Raw genomic sequence first — 27,946 nt, 5'->3', positions numbered from 1 at the left:
GACTCGTTTGTGGAGTACAGCATCACGTCTTCAGAAGGAGGCTTGGGAGCCCTTGTGCAGGGACTGGTGGGGAATGGGGCCATGGCTGCTGTCAGGAATCCCTGAAATGAATGATATGACTCATATTTATACTCAGACCAGGCCTAACTACTACTATTCATGAACCAATGATCTTAGAGTTGCATTAAAAAATCTGAAAACTAGACAAGGAATTGTTTTTTCTCTTTGCCATAAGAGGGAGTGGGAAAGTCAGAAGGAGGGAAAATGGATTACTTTCTCTCTCCTATAACACTGGGGAAACTCTAGTTGTAATAAAAGAATCAGGAAATCCCACCTTATATCAGAAAGTTTGTGTGTTTGGTCCAGCACCCGTCTCTTTTTGGTGCTCTTTCCTGAACCGTTTTTAGAACCTCAACATTATTAGGTATACAATTTGTGTTATTCTGTCATTTTTTTTTCTATTGTCCAGTCTTCCTTATGTTCGTGCCTTACCTATGGGATGAAATAGTTATAAAGCTAAATGATACTAGTATTTGATTCTTTGTTCTATTAATACCTGACACATGGTAGACATGCAATAAATATTTAATATTATTACTAATGGTACCTAAAAATATTAGCCCCAGAGGAAATTGCATTGATTCTCTATAATGCAGTGTTATAATTGCCAATAACTTGTTTATATACCATGCTTGACTCTAAATTCTGGTGTCTATCTTTATCAGCATTGTCTTCCCCAATGGCTTTCATTAGGTTTTCGGTAGATATTTGTTGAATGTAAATATCTTTTTTTCCAACATTGTATATAGTACAAGTATAATTGATATTTATAATGATAATCTTAAAATACTGCAAGGCCCCAAAGTTCCATAAAGCAATGATTACATTATGTTTAGTAAATATTAGAAACAAATTTATTGTATCTTTCATTTTAGAAAACTAGTGATCTGTGTTAGGATTATATAACTTGATATCCAGAATATTTGGTTAATAAGAATGTCTTTCTTCTTGACCAAATAGCTGTGAAATATCTTTTCCTATCATTTTATTTCTTATCTATGTACACATTATTAGTAATAAAATTTTGTTGAATTTATTTTTCACAGTGTCAGCGCCACCAATGTATGTTTTCTTTTTGCTGCTTATCATGGAAATGAGACAGTTGCTTTCTATCGATATTCACAGGAAAGATTTAGAAACACTGGCCTGCTCTGAATCAGATTGTGAAAGCCCTGGAAAATATCTCTTTAAGGATCTGGATGGGAGAACCCTGGGTCTGCCCCCACCGGTTTCTGTATTTCCTAAAACGGAAGCAGAATGGACTGGATCCTTCTTCAACACAGGTCAGTTAGTTCTATGTGAACTTGACAACTCTAGCAGAGAGAGCGTGAACAGGACTGAGATGGTTTGGTTGTGTGGTCCAGGAGAACAAAATATACTGGAAAAGAACTGAGCTGTAGAGCTGGAGTCTGTGCCAATGAGCTGCCCAGCTCACCTCTATCTCAGAAATGAAGTGAAGTGAAAGTCACTCAGTCATGTCCGACTCTTTGTGACCCCATGGACTATACAGTCCATGAAATTCTCTAGGCCAAAATACTGGAGAGGGGAGCCTTCCCCTTCTCCAGGGGATCTTCCCCACCCAGGGATCGAACCCAGGGCTCCCGCATTGCAGGCGGATTCTTTACCAGATGAATCACAAGGGAAGCCCAGGAATATTGGGTGCTTAGCTTAACAGCTGTCACCACACCACTGTTTTGCCCTCCATGAGATTGTCTGTGGTCCATGTCAGAGGTACGATTCCTGAAACCCCCTGTGTACTGGTGAAAAGAACAGTCCTCTCACTAGCTTGGTCACCTGGGCCTGCAGTATTTCACAATGTCTGCCTTGGAAGTCAGTCCTCTGGCTTCTGAATCCAGCTTTTTCTTCCATCAGAACTAAATGCTTTCATTCTGGAAAGGGTGGTAGAGTAAATGGCATGTTTTCTTTTTTGCCTTCCCTTTCTCTATCTTCTATTTATCTTTGGGGGTCTGTGATCAAATCCCTTCTTCTTCTTGCTTTTATAACTGAAGCCCATTCGGCTATCAGTTTTGATTTCTGGACCCCTGGAGAGAGCATTATCTTTCTACTTGTTGTTCTTTCTACTTCCACAAACAATGCGACTTTGAGTTTACATTTTTATTCAGGTGAAAACTACAGCAAATAAATCCAAAAAACATCCCCAGCTTTCTTCCCACTTCATTGGTTGATTCTTTTCAGACTTCTTTCCTAGGCTCCCTTTCTCTTTTGGGGCTTCCCTGATGGCTTAGATGGTGAAGGATCCACCTGCAATGAGGGACACCCAGGTTCGATCTCTGGGTGGGGAAGATCCCCTGGAGAAGGGAATGGCAACCCACTGCAGTATTCTTGCCTGGAGAATCCCATGGACAGAGGAGCCTCATCCATGGGGTCGCAAAAAGTTGGACGTGACTGAGTGACTAACACTTTCACTTTTGCTTTCTCTTTTGAAGTTCCGAATATTTCAAGACATCCTCAGACCTCTTCTTTTCCTATCATGCCCCTAAGTCCAGAGTTGAAAGTACCATTTAATGTTGATGACCTCCAATTTATATCTCCATCCCAAACTCCTCCATGAACCGTGGTCTGTTATATTCAACTGACATCTAGGAAGTATAATTAGCATGTCAGACTCAACATGGCCCCAGATGGAATTCTTGAACTCTGTCCCCATCCACAGCTTGTCTCTTGTCTAGTTGACCCTACCTCAATAATTGATACCATCATTCTTTCAATAAATCCTTAGATGGTTGCCTACCATGTGGGGTTGAAAAGCTGTATATTTTATTTTTTCACCACTCTTTGTCTTGGTTGTGAAACATGATTCAGTGGTGATACTCCAATAGGTATTATTACATTATACTCCAATAGGTATTATTACGTTGCTTACCATCAGTGTGTGGACAAGTTTGAGCAGGTGTGTGAGTGGCTAAAGGTAGGATGGACTGCCTTAAACACCTGATGTTTTAACGCTTTATAACATTTTAAATGAAGATGCTATAGATTCCAGCTGCAGGATTCCTACAGGATTCCTATAGTTCCCAATAGTATCTGCTGTTTACCATGCTACAAGTACAATCTGCATCTTCTTGCCATGAAGGAGATGCACACAGTAAATGGTGCCTTCTGGGTATTAACAGGATTGGAGTGTTTTTCTGTGACTTCCAAAATAGGAATAGATCCCTTCTTCTCTAATTCAAGTCCCTTTTCATTTTTTAAACCATTCTTTTTTGCTACTTTCCAATTCTTGTCCACAATCTGGTGGAGGATAGAAGGACAAATTTAATTTTAAGAGAGTAAAAATGTATTTAGTATTTTTCCTCTTCACAACAAGAACCTGTGATCATCAATAAAACAGTGGAAACAGTCCAAAAAGATGAAAACGGAGGCTGCTGGAACCAGCTCTTCTCTTTATTCCAAATGGCATTGAGCTGAACACACCCTTTTGACGTTTTTCCATTTTATTAACAAACACTTTGGAGTACATTGCCTTTGAGGTTTATTTTTAATTTGAAAAGTACAGATTTTGTTTGCACATAGAAGTTCACATGAAAAATTCAGATATCCACAGGTTCTGACATAGTGTCTTATGCTCTGGTGTTGGGAGCAAAAATTATCCATGTGGATCAGCTGTGAGCAATACTCTGCCAGTGGGTTTTGCTATCTGTGTAATGCAGGGTGTGTAGCCAGGGGAAAAGTGAGCTGTTAATTTTGTTTTGTACTTATCTGTAAGTTTGCATGTGCAGCCAGTGTTGAAACACACATGGCAACAGAGTGTAAAACAGTTAATCCCAAGCAGAAGAGCCTCTAAAAACCATTTGCATTTTATTCTGGAAAGAATTTCTTTTGAACATGGAGGCATTTGATCATCTGAAAATCTAAAATTATTTATAAAAACAGAGGCTTGAAATGAATAACTTCTTTAGGTAGAACTAGAGAGGTACTAGAATTTTTTACCCTGGCTTCTGTCTCATTTCCTGTCTTTCCCAGTATACAAACCTATTGGCCCAATTCGTACATATGGGCTACTGATGTTATTAGGAGTGGGCTGAAAGAAGTTAGAGATTTGGTTTCAAGGGTATTTTACAGTTTCTCAGCCATGATGTGGAAAGTAGAAAGGGGCTGTAATGGTAACTAGCTTTCCTTGAGCACCTTTTGCATGCAGAATGCTGCAGTTGCTATTTTCATTTATTCAGCAAATGCATTTGAGCATGAGCCCACCAGTGCCTTTCTAAGGATGGGAACTGTAGTTGTGAATAAGATAACATTCCTGCTTTCATCAAACTTATGTTCCAGTGGAGATGTATCTATATACCTCTGCTTTTTTATACATCTCTATCTATAAACAAATAAACAAAATAACTAAATAAAACAAAACAAATAAAAAAAATTCCAATAGTGATGAGAGGTATGAAGAAAATAAAACAGAATTTTGGGCTACAGAGGTAGTTTCAGGTGTGTGTGGCATGTGTTGTGTTTGTGTAAGGGAGCTGCTATTAGAGTTACAATTCCAGAGAGGCCTGAATGAGGAGCAGGGAATCACTGCTTTGAGCAGAGGGAGGAACTTTCCAGGGAGAAGGACCAGCCAGAGCATGGGCTTTGATACCAGAATGGGCCTGGCCCCTATATATATAAGTATATGTATAAATATATATATATATATATATATATGGCCAGAGTTAATTTAGTAAGATGGTATAGAGGATTTTTATGGAGGTGGTGCAAGGATTTTATTCATTCTCTGAAAAGATCATGCGAGCTGCTATGGAATGAATGGATCATGATGGGAGTGAGGTTGGGAGCAGGTGGTGCAGCTAGAAAGCTGGGGGTTAGGGTCCCACAGACGCAGGACTCCATGGTTTTTCCACCATCCTGTGCTGCCCACAGACTGTGTGGGTCCACAGTGAGGTGATGACAGAAATGTCACATGGAGACAGAGCTACTTGACAGTAATTGTATGTCTGTTGGATCTAATGAGCAAAAATTAGACCTTTCATTCTGTATTCTAGTTTGTCTGATAATTTGCATTATATTTTAAAGTGTTGGTTCCAATAGACTGGAAATTTTGAAACAAACAAAACCCACCTCGTTCTTCTTGCTGTTGTTCTCCTTGTCCTCCTACCTCCTATTTAGGAGGTAAACTTGACATGCTTAGCATAGTGACTCCTGAAGTTGGCTGAAAATCAGAATCATCTAGGACATTAAACATTCATTTGCATGTGTGAGGATTTTGAATTGATAGGTATGTGAAGCCCCATCAGGCCTTTATGTTTAACACACACATGCACATAAACACACAAAAACACACATTTGTACACATCTACATACACATCTACACACACATGCACACACACACACAGAAACCCTCCCCAGGTAATTCTGCTGTGCTAAGGTTTGAGAATCACTACTGTAGAGTTGTATACCCCCTTTGAAGTAAATAAACAGGATGTTAAGAAGACAATATTTTTAATTTAAAAAGCAGGCAGTTTCAGTTTCTCATGAAGAATCAAGAATTAGTTTTCTGTGCCAGATACCAGCAGACATAAACATACTTGCTTATTTACACACTGGATATACTTCTGAAAGGAAAAAGAACATTATCTAAGAAGACAGAGAAGTATTTACAATCTAAATTAAGTCTTTGCGTAATAAGAATATATTAAACCTTTTTAAAAAAATTATATTATTTTTCCTATATTGAAGTGAGTTAAATGACCTCATTGTTGTATCACTTTCACAGTATATCACTGGATAAAAATGGGTTCAATGCTTAAGTTTATTTTTTAAACTCTATATTGAATCATTATATTAAAAGTCTAAACTCATGATAAGCTTTTCCCACACTTTCCTTGACATCATTCCCAGCAAAGTACTGTGATCTGAACAGGACTTCTGACCAAATCCGCCAGGTGAGAGTTTCCCATTCTTTACCAGGAAAGGGTAAGAAACATTTTTCAAATCGTGTTACTTCTCAGACACTTCTTGAGAAAGAAAGTTATAAACCATTGTGGAGACCTTAAAAGTGACTAGCCTCAAATCAAAAATAAAAGATGAGGTTGATAAAAAAGAAAATAAAGCTGGCATTTGACTGTCAGCCCATAGAGTGATGAAGTGGTTTCTAACTGAATAATGGGCAAACTCAAGTTTCAGTGTGGAGACGTGTGCTCAGCTGCCTAACAGCCAGAGAGCAGCCAGCATTTTTTCACCTCTTTGTTGCTAGATCTTGAAACATATCTTTTCTTTAAGCTTTCCAGGCTTCTCTTTTTTTCCCATTTGTCCTGGAATGACAGCAAGATGGTATTATAAAATGGGAGAAGGAGAGGGAGGGAGAAAATGAGAGGACAGAACGGAGAGAGGAAATGGTTGTTAGAAAATTTGTCTGCCAGTATCTGAGCTTGTCGAGGTCTTTTTCTTCTAGCTAGAGGGGGAAATACCATTCTCTTTTCCCAAGCAATTATAGGCCCCAAAGATTGAAACTTGGTATATAGCTCTTTAATCTCAGCAGATATTTATGGTTAAACATTAGATTTTTAGGATTCCAGATGTCAGGGTATTAAAATATAAAGGCACAGTGGAGTCTCAGAAAATATTAGAATCTTTGGGATATGTGATGGCAGGGATTTTTATCCTGAGAAGAGGAGGATGAAGCTTCCAGGGATACTTTGTAAGACCCAAAGAGCCCCTTTCTTCTACCTTACTCTCTCCTTCCTCCATGACTTGTCTGGGGCAGTGAATGGCATCACAAGATTTGACTGCATTTTGACATAATCCACAATGTGAATCGGAAGGATTTTCCTGTGTGATTTGTAAAGGGTGAAGTATTGTGGAGAGGCGTTATGATCTATAGGAACAGTTTCCCTTTCCTTTCTTCAATCTAAACATCTTATTCCTGTGATGATCCTGTATCTCAGCCCTACCATTAACAACTATTACTTGTTGAGTATGTTTCTGACTCTCTGCAGAGTTTTGGATGAATGATCTCATTATTAGGGTAGAACAGACAGGATCTACCCTAAGAGATATTTTTGTCCACTCCATTTTTTCCATGTGGAAGCTGATGTAGAGACATAGGCAACTTGTCCAAGTTGTACGACTACTTAATAGAAGATTCAGGGCTGAACCCATGTTTTTAACACTATACAGTACTGTACATAGTACCCTCCTTTGGTGTTTTCTTGATTCTTCCTCTAGATTGTCCAGTGTAAGCTCTCTGAGTTCTATCAACTTTTCTCACACACAAAGCTCTGTCTACGCAGAACAAAGCAAACTGAAACTGTGTAATTATTCCAGCAATTATCCACCCCAACTAACAATAATAATAGTTACCATTTATCTGGCATATTCCATGTGCCACGCATTATGCTAAGTGGCTTATAAACATACCCATTTATCCCTACAACAGCCTTAACATGTAGGGATTATTATCCCTTTCAGCACTGGAAGGAATAGGGGTTTAGAAAAGTTAACTAATTTTTCATGGTCCCGCAGCTAGAATGTGTAGAACCAAGATTTATATCTGTATGTGTCTGACTCCAAAGTCTGGGCTTGTAAACATTTCTAGATAATTGTCATCTTGTGGTCTGAATCATCTGGTGGTACGCTGTACAAAGATATATTTAACTGAATAATTCACATATTTCCACTTTACATTGTAGGAAATAGATGTTTAGATTTTTAAAAATAACTGTCGGTTACTATAACATTTTGGAAAGACAATGTAATAGCAACCATACAGAAAGCCCATATATATAGCCATTTTCCGTGAACAGACTAAATGGATTCTGTCACATCTAAGAAAAGCATTTTGCCAGCATTAACCACTGGATGTTGTGTGACGGAAATAGCCTTGTATGGAGAAAAAGCTTCGGTTGTGAGATCAAAAGAATATTATTGTAATTTTTCTGTAGCTTCCCCTTTTCCTCCAATTAATTAATGTAGAGCTTTTTTCCAACTCAGATAAATGTTTACTGAGTACTCAATGAGAACAAAGCACTGTGTACTGTTGGAGTAGCCTAGAAGGGGCATCACGGTAAACAAGAATGGAAGTCATATATGAAAGAGAAATCAAGACTTGTGTTTAGAAGCAGCAGACACAGGGATTCCTGTGTGTTGCAATGTAACAGCTCCCTTGTGGGATGCTTTCTGCTCCCACATACAGTTGGGACTCCATCTCTTTATGTCTTTGCTTCGCCTAACACTCAATTCCATTATAGCTTATCTCATGCTCTATAGTCATCAATTTACAAGCCTGCCTTCTCTCCAGACTGAGTACCTTGAAGGCAAACATCTTTGAAATTTTAGTACAATCTTTGAAACATAATAGGTGCCCAGCAAATGTTTGCTGAGTGAAGGAATAAATTAATATATGGGTGACTAAATGAGTGTAAAATTCAAGTTGAAGTTCGCCAGGCAACTGTTCCGCAAAATACGTTTTGCAAATTTAATCAATGCATGATTTGTTTTTTTTAATTAACTTATTGATTATAATTGGAAGCTAATTACTTTACAATATTGTGGTAGTTTTTGCCATGTATGATTTGTTTTTGTATTTTAAAAGAATGCTTCCCATTCACTTATCTCAGGAGACTGTGAAAATGTGATGCTTTGCCAAATAAATGTTGTAACCTCTGACCATTCCCATTTTGAAGATTCATCATGTGCATTAAAATATTAAAGGTTCTGAGAAGTCTTGAAATTAAAAAAAAAATACTGCTTAACTTTGTGTTATCCAGCATTTATCAAACTTTTTGGATACAGACTACATTTTTACACTACACATGAGTACTTCTTGAAATTCAGTTCAGTTCAGTGACTCAGTCGTGTCTGACTCTTTGCGACCCCATGGACTGCAACACACCGGGCCTCCCTGTCCATTACCAACTCCCCCAACTTGCTCAAACTCATGTCCAACGAGTCAGGGAGGCCATCCAACCATCTCATCCTCTGTCGTCCCCTTCTCCTCCTGCCTTCAATCTTCCCAGCATCAGGGTCTTTTCAAATGGGTCAGCTCTTCTCATCAGGTGGCCAAAGTATTGGAGTTTCAGCTTCAGCATCAGTCCTTCCAATGAATATTCAGGACTGATTTCCTTTAGGATGGACTGGTTGGATCTCCTTGCAGTCCAAGAGACTCTCAAGAGTCTTCTCCAACACCACAGTTCAAAAGCATCATTTCTTTGGTGCTCAACTTTCTTTATAGTCCAACTCTCACACCCATACATGACTACTGGAAAAACCATAGCTTTGACTGGATGGACCTTTGTTGGCAAAGTAATGTCTCAATGTCTCTGCTTTTTATTCATTTATTTTGTTGTTGTTGTTGTATCTCAGTGTTTGTTTTTTTTCCATTTATTTTTATTAGTTGGAGGCTAATTACTTTACAATATTGTAGTGGTTTTTGTCATACATTGACATGAATCAGCCATGGATTTACATGTATTCCCCATCCTGATCCCCCCTCCCACCTCCCTCTCCACCCGATCCCTCTGGGTCTTTCCAATGCACCAGGCCCGAGCACTTGTCTCATGCATCCCACCTGGGCTGGTGATCTGTTTCACTATAGACAATATACATGTTTCGATGCTGTTCTCTCGAAACATCCCACCCTCGCCTTCTCCCACAGAGTCCAAAAGTCTGTTCTGTACATCTGTGTCTCTTTTTCTGTTTTGCATGTAGGGTTATCGTTACCATCTTTCTAAATTCCATATATATGTGTTAGTATACTGTATTGGTCTTTATCTTTCTGGCTCACTTCACTCTGTATAATGGGCTCCAGTTTCATCCATCTCATTAGAACTGATTCAACTTCTGCAGCTCAATTCCAGAAAAATAAATGACCCAATCAAAAAATGGGCCAAAGAACTAAACAGACATTTCTCCAAAGAAGACATACAGATGGCTAACAAACACATGAAAAGATGCTCAACATCACTCATTATCAGAGAAATGCAAATCAAAACCACAACAAGGTACCATTACACGCCAGTCAGGATGGCTGCTATCCAAAAGTCTACAAGCAATAAATGCTGGAGAGGGTGTGGAGAAAAGGGAACCCTCTTACACTGTTGGTGGGAACGCGAACTAGTACAGCCGCTATGGACAACAGTGTGGGGATTTCTTAAAAAACTGGAAATAGAACTGCCATATGACCCAGCAATCCCACTGGGCATACACACTGAGGAAACCAGATCTGAAAGAGACACATGCACCCCAATGTTCATCGCAGCACTGTTTATAATAGCCAGGACATGGAAGCAACCTAGATGCCCATCAGCAGATGAATGGATAAGGAAGCTGTGGTACATATACACCATGGAATATTACTCAGCCATTAAAAAGAATTCATTTGAATCAATGTCTCTGCTTTTTAAATTGCTGTCTAGGTTGGTCATAACTTTTCTTCCAAGAAGCAAGCGTCTTTTAATTTCATGGCTATGGTCACCATCTGCAGTGATTTTGGAGCCCCCTAAAATAAAGTCTGCCACTGTTTCCACTGTTTCCCCATCTATTTGCCATGAAGTGATGGGACCAGATGCCATGATCTTAGTTTCCTGAATGCTGAGTTTTAAGCCAACTTTTTCACTCTCCTCTTTCACTTTCATCAAGAGGCTCTTTAGTTCTTCTTCACTTTCTGCCACAAGGGTGGTGTCATCTGCATATCTGAAGTTATTGATATTTCTCCTGGCAATCTTGATTCTAGCTTGTGCTTCATCCTGCCCAGCATTTTTCCTTGAAATCAGTGTATGTCAGAACATATTTTGTGGAATATTATCTCATATTAATCCATTTGCCTGCAGAAATAACATGCCAGTTGAAAAGAAATGATAAGATTACAGTATTTTGTATTTTGATGGTTTCTTGAAGGTCAATCAGTTCTACTTCCTACTTCCCATTCAATGCAAAGATGGCCTCTATTGGCTTTCTCAGGAAGTGGGAATTCATTCTCTTACAAGACTGCCAACTATATTCTGATTAATTTTAGTTGTTAGGGTCTTCCTGCTATGATTCCTACCCACCAATCTAGTTTGCTTTCTGGTAAAGGAGTATAAGTAGTTCTTTCCATATTGCAGCTTTTTATATATTCAAAGGCAGTGATCTTATAATAAACAAATATACCTCTTTCAAGCAAAGAAATGCTAAATTTTTCTCTTAGTCAACATATGACGGACTTCTTCAGAATTTTGCTTTCTAAACTGGCTTGTTTTGATGTTCCTTAACTTGTTGATGATTTTTCAAAATGTAGAAAGCAGGACTCATCATTGCCTATCCAGAATAGCATTGTCCAATAGAAATAATAATGAAAATGGCAAGAGTAATTAAAATTTTCTAGGGTCCAGGTTAAAATAAAAAAAGGAAAATGAAAAAGATTAAATTTAATTTAATAATATATTTTATTTAATCCAATAAATTCAGGGTATTGTTTTGAGGTATAATCAGTGTAAAATTATAGACATATTTGCATTTTTTATTTTGAAATTTCACATGCATTTTGCAGTTATAACACATCTCAATTCAGAAACTACATTTTCATCAGGAATATTTGATCTGAATCTAGATTTGATAAACTTCACAACTCAAAAGTAGAAGTATGTACAAGTTGTTCCAAATATACCTAAGCATTTTCATAACTAAATTATCAGTTTTACACTTTTAAATTATATTTAATTAATATAATTAATTATATTAATGTGGGAAATGACCAGTGGGAAAACTGGTCAACCACTTGTAAAAGAATGAAACTAGAACACTTTCTAACACCATACACAAAAATAAACTCAAAATGGATTAAAGATCTAAATGTAAGACCAGAAACTATAAAACTCCTAGAGGAGAACATAGGCAAAACACTCTCCGACATAAATCACAGCAAGATCCTCTATGACCCACCTCCCAGAATATTGGAAATAAAAACAAAACTAAACAAATGGGACCTAATGAAACTTAAAAGCTTTTGCACTACAAAGGAAACTATAAGTAAGGTGAAAAGACAGCCCTCAGATTGGGAGAAAATAATAGCAAATGAAGCAACAGACAAAGGATTAACCTCAAAAATATACAAGCAACTCCTGAAGCTCAATTCCAGAAAAATAAATGACCCAATCAAAAAATGGGCCAAAGAACTAAACAGACATTTCTCCAAAGAAGACATACAGATGGCTAACAAACACATGAAAAGATGCTCAACATCACTCATTATTAGAGAAATGCAAATCAAAACCACAATGAGGTACCATTACACGCCAGTCAGGATGGCTGCTATCCAAAAGTCTACAAGCAATAAATGCTGGAGAGGGTGTGGAGAAAAGGGAACCCTCTTACACTGTTGGTGGGAATGCAACCACCAACTATGGAGAACAGTGTGGGGATTTCTTAAAAAACTGGAAATAGAACTGCCATATGACCCAGCAATCCCACTTCTGGGCATACATACTGAGGAAACCAGATCTGAAAGAGACACGTGCACCCCAATGTTCATCGCAGCACTGTTTATAATAGCCAGGACATGGAAGCAACCTAGATGCCCATCAGCAGATGAATGGATAAGGAAGCTGTGGTACATATACACCATGGAATATTACTCAGCCATTAAAAAGAATTCATTTGAGCCAGTCCTAATGAGATGGATGAAGCTGGAGCCCATTATACAGAGTGAAGTAAGCCAGAAATATAAAGAACATTACAGCATACTAACACATATATATGGAATTTAGAAAGGTGATAACGATAACCCTATATGCAAAACAGAAAAAGAGACACAGAAATACAGAACAGACTTTTGAACTCTGTGGGAGAATGTGAGGGTGGGATATTTCAAAAGAACAGCATGTATACTATCTATGGTGAAACAGATCACCAGCCCAGGTGGGATGCATGAGACAAGTGCTCGGGCCTGGTGCACTGGGAAGACCCAGAGGAATCGGGTGGAGAGGGAGGTGGAAGGGGGATCGGGATTGGGAATACATGTAAATTTAAAGAAATAAAGAAAGAAAAAAAAATTATATACAATTTAAAATTTAGTTCTTCACTTCCACTAGTCATATTACAAGGGCTAAATATATGTAGATGAGTATTTCTTCCTTTGTTCTGGAGGGACAAGTACTAAAGAAAATTGATATTTTAAACCTTTGTGCTAGACTTTGTCTCTGTTAAATTTCATTTTTGTAAGTCATTTTTATCAGATACATCTGATGTTTCATCAGATACTTCTTTGGGTTCTAGGATTAGAAACTAACCACAGAATTAGAGACCACCTAATTGGTTCTGAGCATGTAGCTCAAATCAGTAGAAGAGATTGACTTGTCTTATGGGGATAACCTGTCATTAGCAGAACCTACTTATAAATATCCAGTCTTCTAAACAAATCATCAGGTTTCCTGAGAGTGGGAATTTTACTACTCAGAATTTTACTATTTCCCAATCCTTTGCTGAGCAATCTATTCACATTTCTGCAGAAGGAAATGGCAACCCACTCCGGTATTCTTACCTGGAAAAACCCATGGACAGAGGAGCCTGGTGGGCTATAATCCATGGGGTCACAAGAGTTGGACATCACTTAGCGACTAACCCACCACCACCACCGTTCACATTCTATGCTCTGTCATGGGCTTTCTTGATGGTTTAGAGGTAAACAATCAACCAGCCGATGCAAGAGATGTGGGTTTGATCCCAGGGTTGGGAAAATCCCCTGGAGAAGAAAAAGGCAGCCCAATCCAGTATTGTTGCCTGGGAAATCCTATGGACAGAGCAGCCTGGTGGGCCACGGTACATAGGGTCACAAGTAGTCAGACTCGATTTAGTGACTAAACAACAACAAGGCTCTGTTATATGAGAAGCAGTAGCATCAGTGTTCCACAAGAGGGACTATTTTTGAGTGTAACTAAGTGAAATTTCTTTCCTTTTTTTTTAATTACTATGTTGGTGTTTACTTTTCTAATGTTAAAAAAATTTACATGTATTTGTACACACATATGTATCTTCATTTAACATGATATTATAAATCTTCTTTAGTCTCAAGTTTGGATTTGAAATTTATGATGGGGAATTTTAAACTAATTTTTTGTGTATTATAGAGTCTGTACTTGTACACATGTAACTGGATATTTTAAGTTGTATACAATTGAAAGGTATATGGATTCATGACTTGTTTTTGCCATGATAAGATACTGGCTCTCTCCTTTCTCTTTTTCATTTTCTTGTCTTTTCTTTATTTAGCCCTTCCTCCCCTGCTCTCTGCCTTGGATTATTTCTGCCTTGGATTATATCTCTGCCAGGAATTCACTAAATAGTATACTGCGGTCTTATTCTTAAAATTTTAATAATGGAGGAATCCTTCAGTACTGCTTTTATTCCTTTGGTACAAAAATTTTTGAAAGCTTTAGAGGGCAGAAGCTCAGAGTTCAGCTGATTTTATGCCTAAGACAGATGTTGTCAGTGATTTTGATTATTTTGTGTGTGTGTATGTGTGTGTGTGTGTGTGTGCATTTTAATGGGAGGAAATACTTCCATTAGGCAGGCCCACCAAAAAATAAAGTGATTTTGCCTTACCAATGGATACTAAATAAGTTCATGACTGAGACCTTCTGATATCAATATTATGAATCTGAAATATTCTTTGATTTAGTTTAAGTTCTTCTCCATGTATTTGCACACTTGCTAGATGTAAAATCAATGCTATTTTGTGACAATCTGAATGCAGTAATTAAAATATCCTAGAAACAGATATATGGATGGAACAAAATTTTTTAAAAGGTCAAAAATAGATACCAAATGCATTTAAGAACTTAGTTTATAACTAAGATGACATTTTAAATCATGGGAAAATAGAAGTTATTGATGTTGAGGCATTTGGTTAATCACTCGGGGAAAAAATTAGGAATTTACATCTTTCCCTTTATAAAAATTAATTTCATATGGATACAAGGTGAAAAAATACATGGGATAACCAGGAAATATTGGTAAGGTTATATATATTCTTAGTTATAGAGATTTTTCTTAGCATGAAATCAAAATCTAGTACACATATATAAATGTTTGATAAATTTGCCTTGTATGAATTTAAAAGTTCTGCAAAGGATATTAAAAACTACACTTAAAAATTAGAAAAAAATTACAACTCATATAGAAAAGGGCTAATCGTCTTAATATAGAAGAAATATTCTTACTAATATTTAAGAAAAAACTATTCAAAATATATTCAAAGAATTTTGAACTTCATTTCACAGATAAATAAATACAAATGCCAAAAAACATACAGAAAGCCATACAAAACACAGAAAATGAGAAAGATGAGTTCTTTCTTAATCAGAGCATAGGTTAGGAGGTTTTACATGAGTTGAACTGCCTGGACTGTGTCCACTTGCTAGATGGGCAACTCCAAGAAAGCTTCTAGTTTCTCTGAGCCTCAGTTTCCTCATTTGGGAAGTAGAGACATTAATAGTATATACTTACATGATTGGGCTTCCCTAGTGGCTCAGTGGTAAAGAATCTGCCTGCAATGCAGGAGACCCAGGAGACACATGTTCAGTCCCTGGGTTGGGAAGATCCCCTGGAGGAGGGCACGGCAACCCACTCCAGTATTCTTGTCTAGAGAATTCCATGGACAGAGGAACTGGTGGGCTACAGGTCACAGGGTCAAAAAGAGTAGGACATGACTGAAGTGACTGAACACACATTCACTCACATGATTATTTTAAGGATTACAAGAGAGCAACTCAACAAAAGTGTCCACCATTACTACTAAGACAATGATGACCCTTGCCACTGTATTTACTATTAATATGTTTATTTTCATAGTCATGTTGGCAACCAAAGGTTTATACATTGACTTCCACAACTCCATTTTTAGGAAATTATCCTAAAATTTTTTTGTGAAATGAATAAAAAAGACAGTAAAACACATACAGTGAAAAAGAAAAGACTCTGTCTTTACCCTCAGCAATCCTGATCTTCAGTGCTGCCCCTTAGAGGGAAGTTGCCATTTTTAAAAATCATGTATATGTATTACTTATTATTTTAATCAGAATAATGACAGTAAAACTCATTTATATAACAAATGGGAATCCTGAAATATGAGTTGGTTATTATGTAAAGCATGTCAGGAAAAGGGACACAGAAGAAAAGATATTTTCCTAGACCTAGAAGCCAATCTCTCTACTACAGAATTACGGACTCCCTGTAGGACCTAATTCCAATTTGCTTAACTCCCTCACAGGAGAAATGTTAATGAAATTGAATATAAGTTCCTGAAAGTAATTGCCATGGAGAAAGGGAGTTGAAGCTGACTTTTTTTTTTCTGTGGCTGTGGATAATAATCTCTTCCCTTTTGGGTGATGTTGGTGAGATGCAACTTTCCTTAGGTACAGCCCATGTGGACCCATCCCTACATCTAGGCCATATTCAGTCTTCTTGTTTGAGCACTTTAGAGGCAAAGAAGCAGATCCTGGAGTTATAAAACTCACAACGCCTATAAGCTACTCAGCTGCTCACTTAGCTTGGAATGGACGCTAAGTAAGTACTAGTGACCACTGGTTTGTTGACTGGGATGATGACTTGCACATTTGGGCATCCATCTTAACTGGTTCTTTTTACCAGTTTTCTGCTGCCATGAGAGACTGGTATAAATGTAGTGGAGTGGTTGAAAGTCTCTCAGTCATGTCTGACTCTTTGCAACCTCATGGACTGTAGCCCTCCAGTCTCCTTAGTCCATGGGTTTCTCCATGAAAGATACTGAAGTGGGTTGTCATTCCCTTTTCCAGGGGATCTTCCTGACCCAGGAATCAAAACCGGGCCTGCTACATTGCAGGCAGGTTCTTTACCGTCTGAGCCACCAGGGAAGCCCACTCAACGTAGTGGCTTAAAGGAACACCCTTGATTGTCTCATAGTTTTACAAGTCAGAAGTCTGGACACTTGGCTGGTTTCTCTGCTCAGAGCCTCTCAAGGCTGAAATTTAGCTATTGGCAGGACTGCATTTCTTTCTTGAGTCTTTCTGAATGAATCCACTTCCAATCTGACTCAGGTTCTTGGCCTGATTCAGTTCCATGTGACTATGGGACAAAGATTTCTATTCCCTTGCTGGTTGTAGGCTGGGCAGGGGGTAGGTGGGGCTCATGCTTAAAGTTTAGGGCTACCCACTCTCCTTGCCTGTGACCCACTTCACCTGCAAAACCAGCATCGGTGACTTGTGCCCATCTCATGCTTTGAACTTCTCTTGCCTTCTCTTCTGCAGCATCTCTCTGATTCTAGCCAGTGAAAGTTCTTTGCTTTTAAGAATTTACAGGGCTCAATTGAGCCCACACAGATAAACTTCCCATTTCAAGATCCACAAACTTAATCACACAACCAAAGTCCTTTTGCCATATTCACATGTTCAAGAAGAGGGCATGGACATGTTTGGGAGGTTATTACTCAGATTGCCATAGTTCTTTGTAAAGCCATAGTTGTAGTTTTAGAAGGTGGAAGAGCACGAGCTAGTAAGCTGGAATACTGATGCTACCTCTGAAAGATTTATTTTTTCTCAGAAAAGAAGGAACACCTGGTTTATCTGATTTCAGAGTTATTATAGAAATATGGAGGACTTTTTATCTTCTCTCCAGGGAGAACATCAGGTTTTGATGGAAAAATTATCAGTATAACTGTATTTATTTGATATGATTATGTAACATTATGATTCTTAAGCTTATTTTTGTCTCACCTTTGTTAAAATTTGAAGCAAAAAATATTTTATAGGCATACCTCAGAGATACTGCAGCTTTGGTTCTGGATTGCACAATAAAGTGAATATCACAAAAAGCAGGTCTTATAAATGTTTTGGTTTCCCAGTACATATAAGAGTTATGCTTACATTATGCTGTAATCTCTTAAATGTGCAATAACATTTATCTTTAAAAAAAGCAATAATACATATCCCTTCATTAAAAAATACTTATTGCTAAAAAATGCTGAACATCTTCTGAACCTTCAGTGATTTGTCATCTTTTTGCTGGTAGAAGGATTGAATTATTGTGATAATTACTCATATATGACACAGAGACACAAAGTGAGCAAATGCTGTTGGGAGAATGGTGCTGACAGACCTACTTCATGCAGGGTTGCCACACGGCTTCAATTTGTAAAAATCTCAGTATTTGCAGTGTAACAAAATGAGGTGTGCTTGTGTCTTGATATCCATTTGAATATGTATTTTAAAAAATTAATTTTATTAGAGTATAGTTGCTTTAAATATTCTGTTAGTTTCTACTGTACAACAAAGTGAATCAGCTATATGTATACATATTTCTCGTCCTTTTTGGATTTCCTCCTCATTTAGGTCACCACAGAGCATTGGGTAGAGTGCCCTGTGCTATACAGTAGGTTCTCAATAGTTATCTATTTCATACATAGTATCAATAATATAATAATATCAATAATATATAATATATATATATATATCCATCCCAGTCTCCCAGTTCATCACCTCCTTTCCCCCTTGGTAACCATACATACATTTGTTACATGTGTTTTAACTATGACTTTATTATAAACTGTCATTGATTGATCCTTTTGAACTGCGGTGTTGGAGAAGACTCTTGAGAGTCCTTTGGGCTGCAAACCAGTCAATCCTGAAGGAAATCACTCCTGAATAATCTTTGGAAAGACTAATACTGAAGCTGAAGCTCCAGTACTTTGGCTACCTGATGCGAAGAGCTGACTCATTGGAAAAGACCCTGATGCTGGGAAGATTGAAGGCAGGAGGAGAAGGGGATGACAGAGGATGAGATGGTTGGATGGCCTCACTGACTCATTGGACATGAGTTTGAGCACGCTGGGGGAGTTGGTGATGGACAGGGAAGCCTGGCGTGCTGCGGTACATGGAGGTCGCAAAGAGTTGGAAATGACTGAGCAACTGAACTGAACTGTCGTTGATATATTTATTTACCACGATACCACTTTAAAATACAGCCTCAGTCACCAAATTACCCCTGAGTTAAGGGAACAGAATGTAGGCATTAGGAACTCCTGAATGTCCAGTGCTTGGTGATGCTTGGTGACACAAATGTAAACTTCTGTAGTAAGGGAAAACAGCTAATTTTCCCTTGCTCTCTCAGACACATCGATAGCCCACCCAAATAGCTGAGTATGAACCTGCAAAAGCTTAGATGAGGGAGCACTGCATTTTGCAGCAATTAATTTTGCAGAGGAAGCAGTCTGTTTAAAGATGCCTGCAGCACTCACTAAAATGGGGGCTGTTTTTCAAGGCCACCAGAGCTGCAGTGGGCTCAGGCTGGTTCATCAACAAAAAATGCTAGAATATGGCCTCCTGGGTTTTGCAAAAGGAGGGACTGGAGGGGCAATGAATTATGCTCACCTGCTAGAGCTGGGTGAAGTCTGTAATTGTTTAGCCCCCTAGCACTCCCCTGCAAGGGTTAAAATGACAGAGATATTAGTTGGCGATGGCTAAAATTGTTGGTTTGAAGCTCTCGGCAATACGCAGACTGTTATTTACCGGACTTGGTCGATTTACTTCTTAATGCAATAATGACCTGTGAAATGAAACGTGAGCTAGACAATTGTTCCTCATTGTTTCCAGTAAAACAGCCCTTCATACCCCATTAAACCACCATTAATTCCATATGAAAGAGAGTCACGCACAAGTGCAGGATGGTCTCTCTTTCTTGGACTTTCCTGCTCCTGTGCTTCAGTTTTATTTTTCTTCTTTTATTTCGTATTTCCCTTTTTCTTCCTCTTTTCCTCCATTTCTCCAAATGGAAAATGGACATCTTGGAGTCCATGGTGGGAAATTCTTCCAAAGAATACTCTGAGTTACATCTCCTCCCAGAACAGGGGCAGGGTTTCAGTTGCCAAACCTCCACCTGGCTCGGTGTTTGCCTTGGACATGAAAATAGCTACAGAAACAGAAGAGTTTTGAAAAACAAGGAGCAGTTGTTTAGTCTTGTTTAAAAAAGATCCAGATGCCTATTCCACATGGATAGGTGCTCGTCTTCCCACACTGGTTGCCAAGGAACTGCCTCCAGGTAAGCCAGCCATGTGGATGGGTGATACACTTTCTCTGGCCTTGGGAGGGGTCCTTCCCACATCAGGAACACACAGGAGACACAGGAATCCCCTCTCTGTTCCAGGGACCTGAATAGTTTTGAGCTGCTTTCCCTTCTCCTGGGACCTATTCTAACTCCCCTCTAACAAAGGCCCCAGCCTGGAAGCACTAAGCCACGTGGCATGATAGCTGCTTCTGGAGCATTTCTTCTCACTGACTCTTTTGTCCTTATAACCTCATAGCAGGCACCCATCTTAAGTTTTTTCACTGACACTATGGAATGTTTTGCTATTCATTTTGCGTCTTACCGAAACCAAGCAAGGCCCCTCTGTGTTTCTCATTTCTTGTTTGTAGGAAAAAGACTATAGTCTCCTAGACTTTTCTGGAGTTCCAAAGAGCAGACTCAAGCAGTTACTAATTAGGGAAATGAGGGAATGCAGAAACAGAGGAAAAGCAGTCAAGAAACAGTAGTTCAGTGGTTAAAACCAAATGCTAGTTTTATCACTTGGGCTTCCCTTGTGGCTCAGATGATAAAGAATCTGCCTGCAATGTAGGAGACTTGGGTTCAATCCTTGGATCAGAAGGATCCCCTGGAGAAGGGGATGGCAACCTGCACCTGTATTCTTGTCTGGAGAATTCCATGGACAGAGGAGTCTGGTGGGCTACAGTCAATGGGGTAGCAAAGAGTCAGACATGATTGAGCAACTAACACTTTCAGTTTTATTACTAGGACTAATCTTACTCCTAGTTCCCTCCTCAAGAGATATGCATAACAATCTGATACACATCTTTGAGTTGTTCTGTGGAAACTAAGACACTTCACCTACCCCAGTTGAAGGAAGGTGAGTGCATGCTTACTTAGCACAAGCATAAAGACCCCAGACTGATTGGAACCAGAGGTTGATTAAGATTCCTGAAACATCATCCTGTTACCTTACCACCAACCAATCAGAAGAAAATCATGCCCCTTGCAACTCTCACCCCCAAATGTTGCCTTTTCCTGGAAACTGTCAGGGAGTTTGGGTCTTTTAATCATGAGCTACCCAGTCTCCTTGCTTGATGTATTGCAATAAATGCTGGACTTCTCCACAACCTGGTGTCAGATTTTGTCTCAGGTGTGTGTTAGGTAAAGAAGCCCAAGTTCAGTTCAGTAACATTGCTCTTTGCAGGCTCCCTACATGACTCTTCTGCCTCTCTGGTCATCAGTTCAGTTCAGTTCAGTCGCTCAGTTATGTCTGACTCTTTGCGATCCCATGAATCACAGCATGCCAGGCCTCCCTGTCCATCACCAACTCCTGGAGTTTACTCAAACTCATCCCATTGAGTCGGTGATGCCATCCAGCCATCTCATCCTCTGTCGACCCCCTCTCCTCCTGCCCCCAATCCCTCCCAGCATCACGGTCTTTTCCATGAGTCAACTCTTCACATGAGGTGGCCAAAGTATTGGAGTTTCAGCTTCAGCATCAGTCCCTCCAATGAATACCCAGGACTGATCTCCTTTAGAATGGACTGGTTGGATCTCCTTGCAGTCCAAGGGACTCTCAAGAGTCTTCTCCAACACCATAGCTCAAAAGCATCAATTCTTCGGTGCTCAGCTTTCTTCACAGTCCAACTCTCACATCCATACATGACCACTGAAAAAACCATAGCCTTGACCAGTTGGACTTTTGTTGGCAAAGTAATGTCTCTGCTTTTTAATATGCTGTCTAGGTTGGTTATAACTTTCCTGATCATATTGTCTGTCAAATAACCTCAGTGTTGTTCTGAGGACTCTTGTGATTATATTTAGAACTGTTGAGACAAGTGTAGACTACCCCAAAATATGCCTTAATGCATATTGATTATTTCAAATGAACAATTATTCAAGTAACAGTTGATACTAGAGGGACACTCTGACCCTCCTCTTGGTCTCTTTGAAAGGAGAAAATAAATCTCTCATGTGAAAGTTGCTTTTCTTGCATTTCGGGGTAGGAGGGACACCATTAACACTAGGGACAGAGAATTTGGGGCCAAGAAGCTTGTATAAATAAACCTTGTTACTTCTTTCCTATTTTATTACCCAAGCTTTACTTAAATTTCTTAGTAATTGAGCATCCAAACCTAAGTTCCTTTGTTCTGTCAGTTCCTCCCAAATTTATTGTTTTCATGTCTAAAAAGTATAAAAATGTCTGCTTTGGCTACTTCTTAGGTCCCATTTCTATGAGACCTCTGTGCTCATAGATTAAAATTTGTTCGTCTTTCAGCTGTTAATATGACTTGTATCATTTTTTTTTATTAGTCTGGTTAAAAGAATTCAAGAGAAGTCGAGGGAAATTTCCCCATCCCCAACAGAGTCCATCAGACAGATACAAGATATATATATATATTTCAATCCAGAAAGTCCAGATTTGGCAATTAAGGTATTTTGTTTCCCCTTTCTCCTCTTGAGGGGAAGGGAATAAAAGGGGAAAGAAGATATTCTGAATCACCTAAATCACTCTTGATCACACACACACACTCAAAACAAATTCAAAATAACACCTATCAATTTTTTATATCCTTTCTACTTTTCAGTTTTGATTTTGGAGGTGTTTATCATTTGAAATTCTTAACAATTGGTTTTGCTACCTGTCTTAAAATGGTTCCACTTGTACATGAATTGTTCTTGAAGAGTCCATTGTTTTGTAAGTAGCAACTCTGGCACTGATTTGTATGATACTACCTGGTAATTGGGCTTCCCAGGTGGCGCTAGTGGTAAAAAACCTACCTGACAGTACAGGAGACGTGAGACTCAGGTTCGATCCCTGGGTCGGGAAGACCCCTGGAGGAGGGCCTGGCAACCCACTCCAGTATTCTTGCCTGGAGAATCCCATGGACAGCGGAGCCTGGCAGGCTACAGTGCATAAGGTTCCAAAGAGTCAGACACGACTGAAATGACTTAGCATGCACATACACACTTGGTAATTAGAAAGGCTAGTAATTCCTCATATTCCCCCTCCACACAGGGTCATGTGTGCTGGGAATGAATAGTGTAGGAGACTGGGCACAAACAAAGATTGTGTCCCTATAGGACAAAGAGAAAGGCTGTTTACTTATTTAAATTTTTATTTTTTAATTGATTAATTAATTCATTCATTTTGGCCACACTATTTAGACCTTCCCTATGAATTCACTTTTTTTAAATTGAAGGCATCTGGTCCCATCACTTCATGGGAAATAGATGGGGAAACAGTGGAAACAGTGTTAGACTTTATTTTTTGGGGTTCCAAAATCACTGCAGATGGTGATTGCAGCCATGAAATTAAAATACGCTTACTCCTTGGGAGGAAAGTTATGACCAACTTAGATAGTATATTAAAAAGCAGAGACATTACTTTGCCAGCAAAGGTCCATCTGGTCAAGGCTATGGTTTTTCCAGTGGTCATGTATGGATGTGAGAGTTGGACTGTGAAGAAAGCTGAGCGCCAAAAAATTGATGCTTTTGAACTGTGGTGTTGGAGAAGACTCTTGAGAGTCCCTTGGACTGCAAGGAGATCCAACCAGTCCATTCTAAAGGAGATCAGTCCTGGGTATTCATTGGAGGGACTGATGCTGAAGCTGAAACTCCAATACTTTGGCCACCTCATGTGAAGAGTTGACTCATGGAAAAGACCGTGATGCTGGGAGGGATTGGGGGCAGGAGGAGAAGGGGACAATGGAAGATGAGATGGCTGGATGGCATCACCGATTCGATGGGCATGAGTTTGAGTAAACTGCAGGAGTTGGTGATGGACAGGGAGGCCTGGCGTGCTGCGATTCATGGGGTCGCAAAGAGTCGGACACGACTGAGTAACTAAACTGAACTGAACTGATAGTTGATTTATGTGTTAGCTTCAGGTGTATAGCAAAATGATTTCATTTTTATACATACATACATATATATATATATATATATATATATATATATATATATTGGAGGCTTCCTTGAGACTCAGACAGTGAAGTATCTGCTTGCAATGCAGGAGACCCAGGTTCAATCCCTGGGTTGGGAAGATCCCCTGGAGAAGGAAATGGTAATCCACTCTAGTACTCTTGCCTAGAGAATTCCATGGTTAGAGGAGCCTGATCGGCCACAGTCCATGGGGTTCACAAAGAGTCAGACATGGCTGAGCAACTAACACTTTTCACTTTCATGTATATTTTTTGTCTTCCTCTTTGGCAACTCTAAGTTTGTTCCTTATGTCTGTGAATCTGTTTTGTATGTTATGTCTGTTTTGTATGTTTGTATGTTATGTCTGTGTTTTCTGTTTTGTAAATAAGTTTATTTGTATCTTTTTTTATTCCATGTATAAGTGATATCATGTGATATATGCCTTTTTTACCTTTCTTCACTTAATAAGATAATCTCTAGGTCCATCCATGTTGTGAACTCACTCTTTTTATTTATTTATTAAACTTTTTATTTTGTAGTGTGGTATAGCCGATTAATACTATTGTGATAGTTTCAGGTGAACATTGAAGGGATTCAGCGATACATATGCATGTACCCATTCTCCCCTCCCATTCAGGCTGCCACATAACATTGAGCAGAGTTCCTTGTGCTATACAGTGGGTTCTTGTTGGTCATTCATTTTAAATACAGCAGTGTGTGCATGTCCATCCCAAACTCCCTAACTCTCCCTTCCCCCCACTCTTCCCTCTGGCAATCATAAGTTCAGTGAACTCATTCTTGAATCTGCTGTACAATGGAGCTCATCACCTCATTCTTTCCTGGAAAACATATCTGGCATTTTACTGTTTACAGATAAAATTACAGAGCTCCCAGGAGCAAAGTGACTATGATCATATAGCCTATCAGACCAAACTTTTTGTTCCTTTTCAAGCCAGTATTTTTTTTCCCCTGTATTAAAATTCCTTTTAATAAAAAGTTAATTACAAAATAAAAGCAATTAGTGAAGTAAATAAGTGATTCATGGCTCATTTAAAATAAACTTCATTTTTTTTAAAAGAAAAAAAAATAATAGAGGGTAACCCTTTATTGTTCAGGGTAGACTTATTCCTATGGCTATTGCCTCTTTCAAGAGTTTACTGAGGCCTTACGTGTCCTTCAATGGGATGCCCTCTTCACTCCAGGAGGAAGTGAAGTCTTCTTCCTCAGACTGCCTTGGAATTTACTAGAATGTTGTTATTCAAGTTACATTTTGCTTAGCATGATTAACTGTATTAGCATGTGGTAGTGACTTCTTTCTCTGATTTGATTATAACCTTTTGGAGGGAAGGACAGATTTATTATGCCCTTTTTAGTTTAGTTTAATCAATATGTATTGATTTTCCATTACAATTTAATAATAGTTACTACTATTACAATAGTTTCTCTTTACTGGGTGCCTCTTACATGCAAGACATTGTGTGGCATCTGTGGCCCCTTTGGGCCCCTCCCTGACTCCAGTTGCATTCCTTTCCCTTCCCCCTCCTGAAGAAACTATCTTGAATTTGGTGTTTCTCATACCTGTGTACTTCATATTCTTTCTTTATTAATTTGGTTGGGAAAATGAATAAGTAAATTTTTACCTGCATGGGGTATACCAGCTTCAGTGACATTCATCACTTGTTCTCTGTTCAGATGTCTCTCTGTCTTAGGCGATGCATTTCTTCTCCTGTCCTTCCAAGGGATTGGAATCAACTGTATTAGTATTGTTGAGGAAATGACAAGGAGATGCAAAGATGCAGGGTGAGGATGTGTTCGAGGAAAACAAAGCCAAGTTCCTATTTTCTGGAGGGAGATGGGATACCTCTAGTGTGTGTCGAAAGTGGTTTAGTTCTGAATTCCTGCTTTCTCTATATGCTAGTAAGAATTTGTTTTAGAGTTTTTAGAATTTTTCTTACCTTTCAGGAAAAAGCAAATGGAAGGAGCTTGCGTACACTTGGCCTTCTCACTTGCTACCTCTGTGACCTTGGAGAGGTCATTGATGTTCCCTTAGCCTATTTCCTCATCTGTAAAATGGGTACAGCAATACCTGTTCTGCCTAATTTTCAGAGTTTCTTTTAAAAAGAGATGAGATAACTCATGTTGCTTGTAAACTATAAAACACCATAAATATAAAGGGAAATAATTTTGGTGGATGCTCTTCTGTGTCTCATCATGGGGGAAAAATGACGGAGGTGCTTATTCTGCCTGAGTAGACAGTATTTCAGAGAAGGCAGTGGCACCCCACTCCAGTACTCTTGCCTGGAAAATCCCATGGATGGAGGAGCCTGGTGGGCTGCAGTCCATGGGGTGTCTTAAGAGTAGGACATGCCTGAGCGACTTCACTTTCACTTTTCACTTTCATACATTGGAGAAGGAAATGGAAACCCACTCCAGTGTTCTTGCCTGAAGAATCACAGGGACGGGGGAGCCTGGTGGGCTGCCATCTATGGGGTCACACAGAGTCGGACATGACTGAAGCAACTTAGCAGCAGCAGCAGTAGACAGTATTTAGACTTGAAGCTCAAATATGAAAACCCTAGTTAATTGCTTCTATTTATCTAAGATTATAGCATCATGAAAAATGGTCTTGTTTTCATTTGCCTTAATGTATCCCTAGTCCAGAACACAGTTGTCAAAATCTATCTGCTTATTGATTATATAAAAAACTGGTAAATATGAATCTTCTCTTGATCCATGGCTTCAAGAGAAGTTCCAAGGCCTGAGAACAAAACAATAGTTGACAAAACCTTCACCTTCTAAGAGGCTTCCCTGGTGGCTCAGATGGTATAGAATCTGCCTGCAATGCAGGAGACCCAGGTTCAATCCCTGGGTTGGAAAGAACCCTTGGAGAAGGGAATGGCAACCCTGTGCAGTATTCTTGCTTGGAGAATTCCATGGACAAAGCAGCCTGGCAGGCTACAGTTCTTGGCATTGCAAATTCAGTGACTAACATTTTCACTTCACCTTCTAAAGTGAGGCTCCAGAGTTCCATTGTTGTCAATGACAAAAATTTTCTGTATTTGTGCTGTCCAACATGGTTGCTACTAGCACATGTGTGTGTTAAGCAGTTGGAAGTGACTAGTGAGCTTGAGGAATGGAATTTTACTTTATTTTATTGTGATTAATTAAAATCTAAACTTACATAGCTACATGTGGTGAGTGGCTACTATGATGGACAGTGCAGGCTAAGACAATCTATGTTGTTATCAAGGAAGTGGCTAGAACCTAGGGTAACCTCTCTCTATGCCTTCAGGTACCTCCAGGTATAAGGGAAGAGGAGAAAGAGCACTTTCTGTAGGATCATACTGTAATTAACTTTCAATATGCTGTGAATTGTTCATCTCTGCTCACAGGAGGATAGAGCATACTGCTTACCCTCCTATCCTCTCAAAGGAGTATTTTATTTTCCCAGAAAACAAAATATTTGTTTTGTTTTTGCTCCTCCCCCTCTCAATTAGTATTCTTTTATTGTTTCTTTTCTGTGCTTAAACTTTGAAAATTTTCAAACATAAGGATAGGATTATAAAACCTCTATGTATCCATCACTCAGTTTCTTCAGTTATCAACTCATGTTTAACTTTGTTCTGTCTCACTACCCACTCACTCCTACCCCATCAAGATTATTTTAACGTTGTGTATTTCACTATGTACCTTTATAAGATAAGGACTCAAAAACACAGAGGGAGTTGGGTTTTAAGTTACCACTTGAAGTTTACAGGCAGAGTCTGCTATCAGACACCCTGAAGAAGGGTCTGTAGGTGAGAGATGGGCTAAGTGGCTTGTACTAAAGAAGGTTTCACTTCCTAGCTTGCTGAGCAAAGATCCCAGGCCCATAGTATTACAAGTCTGTGCTTATTAGTGGAGCATATCATGTACCATTTTAACAGACTCACCCAAGAAGTGTGAGGTGACCTCAAGTGAGAAGTGAATGCTGGGC

At 39.0% G+C, this 27,946-nt stretch overlaps 1 protein-coding gene across 7 annotated transcripts in view; it reads left to right on the top strand.

Annotated features, from left to right (window-relative positions):
- The window catches only part of PKHD1 (PKHD1 ciliary IPT domain containing fibrocystin/polyductin), a 431,302-nt gene that overhangs the window by 320,971 nt on the left and 82,385 nt on the right, over positions 1–27,946 (top strand). For all 7 annotated transcript variants that reach the window (XM_043907708.1, XM_043907713.1, XM_043907712.1 and 4 more), the window contains one exon: positions 1,186–1,343. In XM_043907708.1, coding sequence (XP_043763643.1) covers positions 1,186–1,343 — 158 coding nt within the window. The remainder of the gene's footprint in view (positions 1–1,185; positions 1,344–27,946) is intronic.

Source organism: Cervus elaphus, chromosome 7, assembly GCF_910594005.1.
Source record: "Cervus elaphus chromosome 7, mCerEla1.1, whole genome shotgun sequence".
NCBI lineage: Eukaryota > Metazoa > Chordata > Mammalia > Artiodactyla > Cervidae > Cervus > Cervus elaphus.
Note: the sequence above shows the minus strand (reverse complement) of the source record. Positions and strands in the feature narration are given on the sequence as shown.